This window comes from Rhinopithecus bieti, unplaced genomic scaffold (assembly GCF_001698545.2).
Source record: "Rhinopithecus bieti isolate Rb0 unplaced genomic scaffold, ASM169854v2 scaffold_50922, whole genome shotgun sequence".
In the NCBI taxonomy this organism is placed as follows: Eukaryota; Metazoa; Chordata; class Mammalia; order Primates; family Cercopithecidae; genus Rhinopithecus; species Rhinopithecus bieti.
In genome coordinates, this window is record NW_016820247.1 from 1,504,813 (window position 1) to 1,518,563 (window position 13,751).

The 13,751-nt window shown below is 37.0% G+C and overlaps 1 protein-coding gene across 3 annotated transcripts in view; it reads left to right on the plus strand.

Moving 5' to 3' along the window:
- GASK1B (golgi associated kinase 1B) overlaps positions 1-13,751 on the plus strand; it is a 51,453-nt gene that overhangs the window by 18,273 nt on the left and 19,429 nt on the right. For all 3 annotated transcript variants that reach the window (XM_017859699.1, XM_017859698.1, XM_017859700.1), the window contains exon 3: positions 2,216-2,430. In XM_017859699.1, coding sequence (XP_017715188.1) covers positions 2,216-2,430 — 215 coding nt within the window. The remainder of the gene's footprint in view (positions 1-2,215; positions 2,431-13,751) is intronic.

Here is a 13,751-nt window from a genome sequence, read left to right on the forward strand (position 1 = left end):
GCACTCCAGCCTGGGGGAAAAAACAAGACCCCGCCTAAAAAAAAAAAAAAAAAAAAAAGAATTCTAGAAGCAGTACCTATTCAGATGAGGAAGAAAGAGATAGAAAATACTGGAGGTAAATATACAAATAACAGAACCAATTACTGGGAGAGGAGGTTATGGGTGATTTTATTTTCTTAGCTATACATTTTATGTTTTCTGTATTTCATGAAATGAGTAGATTTACCTTTAATTAGTTTTACAATTAGAAACAAATGTTTCTAAAGGGAAGAAAAACAGCCCAGCAGGTTTCAATTGTTTATGTAGATCATTTCCATATTTCTCCAAAGGCCTTATATGAATTGCTGAGGAAACTGCTGTCCTTCTGACCCGTGTGTTGTTTTGTGTTGAAGTTCACTGTTAGGTTTCAACTCCCTTTGAATACTTTCTAGCCCTGAGCATGCTAAGTGCTCTTTGTCTGTGTATAACTTTGGTTCAAAGACACTGATAGAAAGAGCTTCTTGGTGTTTATTTTTAGACGCCTGAAGCACACACCTTTGGACGCTATGTGTCTATTTTCTATTTGTATTTGGTTATCCTGGCCCAGTGCTGTCTTCCACAGCATGATGGATTGCTTTTACCTGGAATTTATTCTTTTAAAATAAATTGGCGTAGTATTTGGGATATACACATTCAAAATTATCTGATATCTAAGAAGTTAACTAGGTCCCAGGAACCCCAAATCATTTACTAAGGTAAAGCGAAATTGGAAGGAGAGAGAGAGTGCTGCAAATGAAGCTCTTTTGTTATGGCTCACATTTCTTTCTCTACTCTTCTCTTAGTTTTGTATGAATGATTGTGGCATATTTTCCATAATCCAGTAGACTTTCCACATGTCTTGGCCTACATTGCAAGGCTAAAGGGAGAAAGATTTTTCTTTGAACAGAACTATAATGCAAGTGATTGGAATGATTTAAGTTAATGCTACTGAAACTATTAAGGTTAGTATAACTCCAAACTCAGGAGTGGTTAGAGGACTGTTTCCTGTGTTAAAGACTGGAGATAAGAATTCTACAAGATGGCAAGACAGTAAGGTGGCAAAATAAAAGTTGCTAATAGACCATAAAATTATATATTGAGAACATCTGAGGCTATTTAAGAGAGGTTTTAAAAATTCCTGTGACAAGTCTGAACATTCCAGTTGTAATTTCAGAGGCCTCTGTTGTTCAGGCCTGTTAAGAATGAGTTTAGTGGGCTTTATCGGATCTTTGTAATTTAGTTGTTTTTATCAGGCACATCATTCTGATTTTGAGTTATAAGCAAAATGCTCAACACCATCTCCTTGTGACTTTATTGGTCAGAAATGGGGGCTTGGGAATGATGTTATTGGTTTTAAGTTTGAAGTGTTGTTTAACGTGTCTGGATCATGGTCTTCCTTGTTTATGATTATTTCACTGGGGCCCATCATTCTTTGTACAGTTTAACAATGAAAGAAATTGCATTTCCAAACTTCCAAAAGTGAGACAAAACAAACCGAGTGACAGGTTAAAAAAGATCATCTATGCACATGCAGTTGAAGAACTGACATCTGCTTAAATGAACTTTGTTGAGGTTGTGTGTGAATAAATGATCCCTTAACAAGAACACTGTTGTGCTTGCACAGTTTCTATCAGGAAAGAAAAAACCTCTTGCCTCTTTTTTTTCCGTCTTTGGAGATTATAGTGATTGGTGTGAACCATACAATTTCACTTTTAAATTTGCGACTTCTAAAAATTCTTTTTCTTCCTGACATCATAATGTGGCCTTAGAAAATCAGACAGTTGTTATTACAAATAAAGAGCAGCTCCACTCAGACGTTGAATAGACAATTATAAATGTCTGGATTCTTTCCCTTTTTGTGGTGGCTGCTTTTAGATGTGGAATAAAACCACATTAACCATAGGATGTTGTTATTGGTGCTTAGTAGCCCATTCCTGCCACATCTATAAAGTATCTTGTTTAAAATTTTTCTTCATTGTCTAACAATAACTTTCTGCTTTATAAGACTTCAAACAGGAAGCAATGAGGTATGAAAGTATTAAAACTTCAGAAGACAAAGGGACCATAAAATATTGTCAAATCATACTCTCACATTTGATAGGTGAGAGTGAGACTGTGAAAGAGTGAACGACCTGCTCAAAGGCACACCCTGGGTCAGTAGTGTGCTGAAAGTGTGTTTGTTTTTCTGATTCCATAGATGGCCGCCCATGCCCCATCATTCTCTGGGATGCATCTTTATCTCCAGCAAGTAATGACACCCATTCTTCCGTTAAGCTCACCTGGGGAACTTATCAGCAGTTGCTGAAACAGAAATGCTGGCAGAACGGCCGAGTACCCAAGCCTGAATCGGGTTGTACTGAAATACATCATCATGAGTGGTCCAAGATGGCACTCTTTGATTTTTTGTTACAGGTAAGTTTATCAAATTAAGCAAACAGTTTTCTAAGACTGGCACTGAGTTATATTAGCCTGACACTAAGGAATGTTCAGCACCTGGAGTTTTTATGAAGCTGGTGATACCTTCTATTAGGTTGGTGCAAAAGTAAGTGTGGTTTTGGCCATAATGGCCAAATGCAGATGAAGCCTCCAGGTAGCAGGCTTCAGAGAGAATAGGTTGTAAATGTTTCTTATCAGACTTAAAGAGGTACCAGACTCTTAATCTCTCCTGGACCAGGAAAAAGATCTGGAAAGGGAAGGGGATTCTCTACAGAATGCAGATTTTCCACACAAGTGAGAGCTTGGCAGGGCCATTTCAAAATATGTCAAAGAAATACATCTTGGGGTAAAATACTTTGATTTCTTTTAGGGCCCACTGTCTGTCATGCTGGTATCTTATTGCTACAAAGAGTTTGTTTTGTCGATCTTAAGTTCTCTCTTAATGTTAATTCTGGTCAACTGTGCCTGAATTCCAAAGAGAAGAAGGTATAAGGAGGCATGCCCAACCACCCTTTCCCATCATGGCCTGAACTAGTGTTCAGGTTTACTTTTATTTTTTAATTTTATTATTTTTTTTAAATTTCAATAGGTTTTGGGGGGACAGGTGGTGTTTTGTTACATGGGTACATTATTTAGTGGTGATTTCTGATTTTTTGGTGTATGCATCAACTGAGCAGTGTACACTGTACCCAGTGTGTAGTCTTTTATCCCTCACTCTCCTCCCATTCTTTCCTCTAAGGCTCCAAAGTTCATTGTATCATTCTTATGACTTTGCATCCTCACAGTTTAGCTTCCATTTATGAGTGAGAACATACAATGTTTGGTTTTCCATTCCTGAGTTACTGCACTTAGAATAATGGTCTCCAATTTTATCCAGGTTGCTGCAAATGCCATTATTTCATACCTTTTTATGGGTGAGTGGTATTCTATGGTGTATGTGTACTACATTTTCTTTATCTACTTGATTGATGGGCATTTGGTCTGGTTCCATATTTTTGCAATTGCAAATTGTGCTGCTATAAACATGCATGTGCAAGTGTCATTTTTGTATAATGACTTCTTTTCCTCTGGGTAGATATCCAGTAGTGGGATTGCTGGATTAAATGGTAGATCTACTTTTAGTTCTTTAAGGAATCTTCACACTGTTTCCCATAGTGGTTGTACTAGTTTACATTCCCACCAGCAGTGCAAACATGTTCCCTTTTTACCACATCCACGCCAACATCTATTATTTTTTATTATGGCCATTCTTGCAGGAGTAAGGTGGTATCACACTGTCGTTTTGACCTGCATGTCCCCGATCATTAATGATGTTGAGCATTTTTTCATATGTTTGTTGACCATTTGTATATCTTCTGAGAATTGTCTATTCATGTCCTTAGCCCAGTTTTTGATAGGATTTTTTTTTTTTTTTTCTGTTTCTTGCTTATCTGTTTGAATTCCTTGCAGATTGTGGATAATAGTCCTTTGTCATGTGTAGTTTGTGAAGATTTTCTCCCACTCTGTGGGTTGTCAGTTTACTCTGCTGATTATTTCTTTTGTTATGCAAAAGTTTTTTAGTTTAATTAAGTTCCATCTATTTATCTTTTGTTGTTGTTGTTGCAGTTTGCTTTTGTGTTCTTGGTCATGAAGCCTTTGCCTAAGCTGATGTCTAGAAAGGTTTTTCGGATGTTATCTTCTGGAATTTTTATGGTTTCAGGTTTTATATTTAAGTCTTTTATCCATCTAGAGTTGATTTTTGCATAAGGTAAGGGGTGAGGATACAGTTTCATTCTTCTACATGTGGCTTGCCAATTATCCTAGCACCATTTGTTGAATAGGGTGTCCTTTACCCACTTTATGTTGTTTGCTTTGTTGAAGATCAGTTAACTGTGAGTATTGGACTTACTTCTGGGTCCTCTATTCTGTTCCATTGGTCTATGTACCTGTTTTTATACTAGTACCATACTGTTTTGGTGACGATAGCCTTATAGTATAGTCTGAAGTTAGGTAATGTGATGGCTCCAGATTTGTTCTTTTTGCTTAGTCCTGCTTTGTCTGTGTGGACTCTTTTTTGGCTCTATGTGAATTTTATAATATTTTTTTCTAGTTCTATGAAGAATTATGGTGGTATTTTGATAGGAATTGCACTGAATTTGTAGATTGCTTTTAGCCGGATGGTCATTTTCACAATATTAATTCTACCCATCCAAACACACATGAGATGTATTACCATTGGTTTGTGTCACCTATGATTTCTTTCAGCAGTGTTTTGTAGTTTTCCTTGTAGAGATATTTTACCTCCTTGGTTAAGTATGTTCCTAAGTATTTTATTTTATTTATTTTTTTTGCAGCTATTGTAAAAGGGGTTAAGTTCTTTATTTGATTCTCAGCTTGGTTGCTGTTGGTTGCTGCAGAGCTACTGATTTGTGTACACTAATTTTGTATCCTGAAGCTTTACTGAATTCGTTTATCAGTTCTAGAAGTTTTTTGGAGGAGTTTTTAGGGTTTTCTGGGTATACAACTATATAATCAGTGAACAGTGATAATTTGACTTCCATTTTACTGATCTGGATGTCCTTTATTTCTTTCTCTTTTCTGATTGTTCTGGCTAGGACTTCCAGTATTATGTTGAATAGAAGTGGGAAAAGTGGGATGTTTGTCTTGTTCCAGTTTTCAGGGGGAATGCTTTCAACTTTTCCCCATTCAGTATAATGTTGGCTGTGGGTTTGTCATAGATGACTTTTATTACCCTTAAGGTATGTCCCTTCTATGCCAATGGGTTTTAACCAAAAATTGATGCTGGATTTTGTCAAATGATTTTTCTGCATCTGTTGAGATGACCATGTAGTTTTTGTTTTAAATTCTGTTTATGTGGTGTATCACATCTATTGACTTGCTTGCATATGTTAAATCATCCCTGTATCCCTGGTATGAAACCACTTGATCATGGTGGATTATCTTTTTGATACGCTGGATTGGTTTAGCTAGTATTTTGCTGAGGATTTTTGCATCTTTGTTCATTAGGGATATTGGTCTGTAGTTTCCTCTTTTTTCATTGTGGCCTTTCCTGGTTTTGCTATTGGGTGATGCTGGCTTCACAGAATGATGTAGGGATGATTCCTTCTTTCCCTGTCTTATAGTAGAATAGTGTCATAGGATTGGTTCCAATTCTTCTTTGAATGTCTGGTAGAATTCAGCTGCGAATCCATCTGGCCCTCGACTTTTTTTGTTGGCAATTTTTAAATTACTGTATTAGTTAGGGTCTCTAGAGGGACAGAACTAATAGGTTCGATGTATATATGAAAGGGAGTTTACTAAGGATTTTTGACTCACACAGTCACAAGGCGAAGTCCCACAATATGCCGTCTACAAGCTAAAGAACAAGGAAGCTGGTCCAAGTCCTCATATCTCAAAAGTAGGGAAGTCGACAGTTCAGCCTTCAGTCTGTGGCCAAAAGCCTGAGAGACCCTGGCAGATCACTGGTGTAAGTCCAAGAGTCCAAAAGCTGAAGATCTTGGAATCTAATATTTGAAAGCAGAAACCATCCAGTATGGGAGAAAGTTGAAGGCCAGAAGTCAGCAAGTCAGCTTCTTCCACCTTTTCTGCCTGCTTTATTCTAGCTGTGCTGGCAGCTAATTAGATGATGCCCACCCAGATTGAGGGTGGGTCTGCCTCTCCCAGTCCACTGACTCAAATGTTAGTCTCTTTGGCAGCACCCTCACAGACACACCCAGGAACAACAGCTTGCATCTTTCAATCCAATCAAGTTGACATTCAATATTAACCATCACAGTTACCGTTTCAGTCCTGCTGCTTGTTACTGGTCTGTTCAGAGTTTCTATTTCTTGCTAGTTTAATCTGGGAGGGTTGTATATTTCCAGGAATTTGTCCATCTCCTCTAGGTTCTCTAGTTTGTGTGCATAAAGGTGTTCATAGTACTCTTGAATGATCTTTTCTATTTCTATTGGTTGTAGAATGCCACAGGCGTAGAGATCAGTTCAGTTGGCTGGGGGCTTAGAATTTTATTTTTGGTTTACATCATCCTGCAGTAATCATACTTGCCATAGCTACCATTTGTTGAGCTGTGAGAAATAGCCTTACCCCATTTGGGAGGTGAGTAAACTGAGGTTTGGTGAGTTTAAGTGTCTCACTCAAGTTCTTACAACTACTCAAGTCTGGAGCTGGGATTTGTTGGAATCTGTTGATGGTAAAAGTGTCTTCTTTCCAACATTCCACACTGTGTTTCAGTGGTCACTTGGCCATGCAACTGGTTTTCCTTCTTTCCAATTAAATTTATTGCAAATTTTTCATGAAGATTCTACATTAGAGAATAACAAATATTGATCATCTACATAATTGTGTGACTCCTCACGTTTTATAAGGTTTTCTTATGACTCTTTTCTCCCTTTGATAAATATCTTAGGACTTTCTCCACCACCTCATTCTGATTAATGCCTTTCCCTCTCCCCATTTTAGAAAAAAAAACTTTTCTGTTGTTGCATTGTTAACTAGTATCTTGTAGAAATTTAGAATGGCCTTAGGACATTTGGAAAACATTATCCTTTTGTTAATTCATTGTTTCGTGAGTGTGAGCAGGAGGAAGAAATTGGAGAAGGACAAAAATGTAGGAATAAACCCAGCTTAGTAGAGTCACAGACTATGAAGTAGGAACGTTGGTGGAGGAGAGAAGAATCCCTGATGTCAGTGGTGCAGAGACACCAGCAAGGACTGAATTGGGGAGCAGGACATTTGACTTGGCAAGGAGGTGGTCAGCAGCCACCAAATTCTGCCTCCTTAAAGAGTGTTCAAGGGTCCAGCTATAAGGCTGTAACTGGTTTGAAGCATTATATATGCATTATCTCATTATTCCATTTTATTAATGTACTAGCTCTGTGAAGTAGGCATCCTTTCTCCATTTTATAGGTAGGAAAACTGAGGCACAGAGAAGTTATTATCAAGAGCTATAAAGAGTCTGGGATTTTACTTTACTTGGAAGCTAACAGGTGAGTCTGCCACAGGTTGATAGATGTTAGCAGAAGATATGAGACTCCTGGGTCAGAGACAAATGACTTTATTACTCATGGTATAGCAGGTGCCATGAGTTTTATGCTCCCTTGCCTCTCAAGTTCTATTGGGGCAATACAGAGTGGCCTTGGTGAATGCTTCAGATAGTGTGTTTATGTTACTGCTGAGGAACTCTAAGCTTAAGGAAGCCCCCCATTCTATAAGGGGCTGCTAGCTAACCTGCCAAATATTTGCCTCAGATGGATACATTATCTTTATTATCTTTGTCAGGAAACAAATCTGCCCTTCATCTCAGAGGGAGATACTCTCTGTTTGGTATGCTAACACTCTTAAAAATACATGCAGATTTTGGGAGGCTGAGGTGGTGAGGGGGATCACGAGGTCAGGAGATTGAGACCATTCTGGCTAACATGGTGAAACCCCATCTCTACTAAAAATACAAAAAACTAGCTGGGTGTGGTGGCGGGTGCCTGTAGTCCCAGCTACTCAGGAGGCTGAGGCAGAAGAATGGTGTGAACCCGGGAGGTGGAGGTTGCCGTGAGCTGAGATTACGCCACTGCACTGCAGCCTGGGTGACAGAGCAAGACTCCCTCTCAAAACAAACAAACCAATCAACCAAAACAAACAAACAAACCCCCAAAACAAAACAAAACATGCAGAACAAAATCTAATGTAAGATGTGCAGAAATGCCATGAAGAATTGTCTCTCAACAATTACCTAACTTGTTCAATGTTACATAGCTAGTAAGTTCCTGAACAGAGATATCATCAAATCTGGCTAATGCTAGATTCCATATTTTTAGCCATTATTGTATAACTACTACCAAGTTATCCTTGGATTAATGAAACAAGTCCATATGATAAAATGTCATAGTGATAAAGTGGAGAATGAATGAAAGTACCTAGGGTGAAATAGGTAAAGGTTCTCACTATGAGGTCAAGTGTTTGGCGAGTGGTAAGCAGAGATATTGAAGTTCCTGAGAATGATTTAGGATGATGGAAAGTAAATTATGAACCTGGCAGTGAAGTCTATGAGAAAGGACCTTGAGATTTGAAGCTGATGAACGTAAGTGCTAACCTATTGTGAATACAGGGCAAACCTTTATGTTCTCTAATGACATGTGTTTTAATTCTGAACGCCTCAACTAAATCTCATTTTACCCAACTGCCTTTATCATTCTTTTTTCTATTGAGGGAAGCTCAATTTATGCAACATTTACCATGTGTTATAGTGAGGAAAACAACCAGAATGGTAGCAAAGTAGTACAAGGTATCCTCACTGCCCCACTTTAAGCTTTTTAAAAATTATTTAGTTAAGGAAACATAGTGTATGAAACAAATGATAGATCCATCTAAGAATTGCTGGATGACATAATATAAGTTCTAATTTTTATGAGGTCAAAAGAGGAAGAGCGCTTTGCCATAAAATAGTGAAGAAGGAGGAGTTTGAGTAGGATTGTCGGCTGTCAATGATAGAGAGGACAGAGACAACTATGAGTAAGAATATAAGATTGGTACTGTTCTTGTGACATCCAGGGCATTCTAAATATACCATTTGAAGCAGAGAGTTCTTTGAGGGGAGTAGTAACGCTTGCTGCCTCTAAGAGATACGATTCAACATAGAGGAAGAGAGATGTTTCTCCAAGATGTGTGTTTACTTTGTAACTTTCCGCTGTTCATACTTGTTCCTGACTGAGCAAGAACAAATTCCAGCTGATCCTCAGTCTTCTTCTGAGTGCATCAACAGCTTTAATCATTATCGTGCCTATTGTCTGTGGTCTTGAGGACGAATCTGAACATGTGAAATCACTATTAGGAGTTTTCAACAAAGATCAATGTTTAAAATTTGTTGCCCCCTCTGCCTGGGGTGGGATGGCCTTTCTCTTTTTTGATACTCCATAAGGTTGAGGTCTCTGCAAGACTTTACTAGAACTTACTCAAATTATAATACCAAGATTGGAGCTCCCGATTTTAGCTATGGCTAAAGCACAAAGCTAAAATCAGAAGTTAATCTGATTATTAGAAGTTAATTTGGTTAGTATTTACAAAAGTAACACTGTCAAATTATATATACAGGGATAGCAACTGAGAGAATGGACTTACATATTTTGTTCATTCAACGTTTATTTATTTCCCACAATGCAAAAGGTAAGAGGCTAATTTCTTGCAGATGTTTCAGCATTTTACAATTTCAACAGTAACGTATGAAACTACCTCTTTCCTTTTCTCTTACCAACTGTGGAAAGTGGAAAGCAAATTAATATTTTTGCTAATCTTGTAGATGGTGATGGGGTGTTATTTATATTTTCAGTTTTCATTTTGAGCGATATTCAGGATATTATATTTTCTTTCCCTTTTTAAAAATGGAGACAGGGTCTCACTCTGTTGCCCAGGTTGGATTGCAGTGGTGTGATCAAAACTCACTGCAACCTCAGACTCTTGGGCTCAAGTGATCCTTCCACCTTAGCCTCCTGAGTAGCTGGGACAACAGGCGCATGCTACCACACTTTTTAAAAACTTAAAAAATTTTTTTAGAGACATGTCTCATCATTATGCCCAGTCTGGTTTCAGACTCCTGGGCTCAAGCGATCCACCTGCCTCGGCCTCCCAAAGTGCTAGGCATGAGCCACCACACCCAGCCTCTATTTTCAAATATGTATAGATTATTTACATTTTACTTTCTGTGAATTGCTCACTCAAATCATTGTGCTTTTTTATTGCATTCTGTAGCTTTTTCTTATTGATTGATAAAAGTTTTGTATATCATGAAAATTAACCTTTGTCAATCCTGTGTCTTAAACACTTTTTCTTACTTTGTTGTTCTTCTTTTGGCTTCGCTTACAGTAGATCTTACTCCAGAGAAGTTTTTAATAAAATCATATCTTGATTCTTTTACTTCCTGCTTTCACCATCATGAAAGTTTTTTTAAATTTAAATTAAATTAATTATTATTATTTTTTTGAGATAGGGTCTTGCTCTGTTGCCTAGGCTGGAGTGTGTTGACATGATCATAACTTACTGCAGCCTCAACCTCCCAGCTCAAGTGATCATCTTGCCTCAGCCTCCTGAGTAGCTGGGACTATGTGTATGCGCCACCATGCCTGACTAATTTTTTGATTTTCAATAGAGATGGATTCTCACTATGTGGTCCAGGCTGGTCTTAAACTCTGGAGCTCAAGTGATGTTCTTGCCTCGTCCTCTCAAAGTGTTGGGATTACAGGCATAAGTCACCACACCTGGCCATAAAATGTTTCTAGAACAATATCAATCAAAAAAATGTATTGAATAAATAAATAAACAAATGGACAAACGAGTCATTTTTCGTGAATGCCATAGTAAATAGTTATTATTATCTATACACTCTTTCTCATCAATTACACTGATAATTTTATTTTAAATGAGAATAAATGCTTCAGTTAAATGGTATTTAGGAATGTATTGGATGGATATTTGTGAACAATCTTAGAAAAGTTATGCCTGAAGCAAACTAAAATCACTTGTTCTATGATGCCAGAGCAAGAGCAATGGAATACAGAACCCAGTTGTTAATTTTCTGTACACAGCATTCTTTTTGTTTTACCCATTTAACAAATCTACATTCACAAAGGCTATGCCATTTTACTGGGTCTATAAAATGTGAGAGAAACACAAGTAATCTTTTATTCTTGAAGCGTGGGGTATAAACTGCCTAGACAAAAAGTCACCTCCATTAGGATGACAAAGACAAGTATTCTAGAGAGTGTTTGAGCCTCCAAGATTTGGTCAAACTTCTCTCAAAAGATTATATAAAATAACAGGAGCACATTTAGGAGGTAGAAAACTTGCTTTTTGACCAAAGAGACACTGTATTGTAGTGGTTAGGAGCTGGGACTCTGCAGTCAGCTACATTTTAGTCCCATTTCTGCTACTACTGATTTAACCTCAAGAAGTTGCTTGAACCTCTCTCTGCACTGGTGTCCTCATCTGTAAAATAGGAATAATAATGGTGCATATATAGAGAGCTATGGAGATGATTAAACATTTTTATATACATAAAGCATTTAGAATGATGCCTAGTACATGGTAGGCGCTCAATAATTATTGCTTATGAATTAAGCAACTGATCATCCAGAAATAAGAGTAGAAATAAGTAAGAATTAAATAAACTATTTTATCATTATTTTTATTTATTAAATTATAAGCCATTCCCAAATAATTTCATTTGGACTTTCATACATATAGGGCTTCGCCTATTAAGTTTTAATTATTTTTGACTAGTCTGTCTTGACAAACTGTGAATTTCTCAAGGGCAAGCCCCTGTCTTTTTCAACTTTGTAACAATTCTATTAGCAGCAGAGTGTCTGGAAATGTCACACTTACTCAGGGCATGGTTTATTGAAAAAAGAAAAAAAAGTACTTAGTTATATTAAAATATTAAGTCCAAAGTGTCAGATTAAAAATGTTAAACATGAAAGATATAAAGTATTCTCACAATACATGTATATTTAGCTTTGTTAAAGGAAGAGAATTGAAGTTCAGAAACTAAAAGAATCAAACAAGTAAAAATTTTCACTGTTTGATAGAGTTCTTCATATACTTGCATTTTCTAAGAATAACTATTTATTTAATGATAAATTAATGGGTGTTAGCACAAAGGAGGACCAACAAAGATATGTCTTGGGAGATATTTTTTTCTACCATCAAATTAAAAGGCTGCATATATTTCTTTTCACTTGATTGTAATAGACTTTTCTGAGCTCTTGTCTGCTCCAGACACTGAGTAGGTTTAGTGCTGGTAATAAAAGATGAATGGGTCCATTTCCCAGCCCTCAAGAGTTACACAGTCTAGTAGAAGAGACAGATAATCACAGAAGAATATAGCAGATGCCATAATTAAGAGTAATATTTTATAAAAAGAAATTTCAAGAGTGTAGATAGAAAATGTGACGTGTAATCTAGAAATGGAAAAACCTGCAGAAATTAGGTGAGTACAAGAGATGGGAGGAGAGTTTATAAGAGAGAGGAATTTTAGCAAAGGGTATGCAAAAGTTCATTAAGTGGGAGAAATGGTGCTTACGGAAATACCCTGTTCCCTAAAGGTGTTTTTCTCTCAGATGGCTATAGTAAATTTATATTCATAAATTCAACAGACAACAATAATATGAGTTGGGATGCCTTGCCTCCTAGATTTGTCTCTTTCAATTTAACTCTGTCCTCCTAATTCTTACCTGACTTCTAAAGAATTACTTCCTGACTCTAATGAATTAGATTAAGAGGTGTTCATCTTTGTCCTACCTTCTCCTGTTTTTGATTCTGTGCGTTATTTTTTTTTCCCACTTAATGGTGTGAAAAAAGTAAGAATAAAAATTCCAACCAATCATTGTTTAAACAAGAGGGAACTTATTACTGTTCACGGAAAGATCTGTTTCTGCAGGAACAGTCTATGTGCATAAGAAAGAAAGATTCCAACTATGGCCCTCTTGATAGATGATGAGGATTTTTCTCCTGCTTGATGGACAAGGGTCTTGCTGCCAGCTTTCAGAGGCGAGTGAGGAAACACACTCACAGGCAGGTGCTATAACAGCAAGAGACATGGTGCTCCAGGGTCCTGGACATTGGGATTTCAAATAGTTTGAGTTGGTTTTATTGTTTTGCTGAATCAGAATACTGCCAAACTAAATGACCTCTAGCCATGTATGTATTGGTAAGTTCAAGCAAACGAATGAAACAGTTTCGCATTAGTTTTCTAGTAAACAATGAGAGATGATGTAGTTGAATGTCGTCTTGGCTTCAAGTAGCAAAGAAAGTCTGGGATTAGTTGTCAGTATTGGGTAGCATGCTGAATTGGCAGACCTAGGGAGCAAAAATTGTCAAGGATCAGAGAGTGGAGAGAACATTATATTTCTGCTTTTTATTGTTTTGAGGCATCTTCCCAATTTTTTTTTATAGAGGTAATTAGACTGGTTCACTTAGTCACAAGAAATCACTTACTAAGGTAGAGGACATGGGAATGTATGATGCTAGGCATTAAAAATGACAAATTCCAAACTTTCAGGTATGGACATGCTAAGCACTGAACAGTATTGTGATTGTTGTAGACTTTTAATTGTGTACAACTAAGTTTGTCATAAATGAAATTGAAAAGTCTGACTTAGACACAATTTCTACTATATATATTTCCATAGTTTGTCACTAGGATAAATTATTTCAGTATTGATGATGTTACTTAAGATAATTAATGATACTATTTAATAAAATAATGATGTTATCTTACTTAAGGAAGCTTCAGAAGACTTTCCAAATTATCTGGC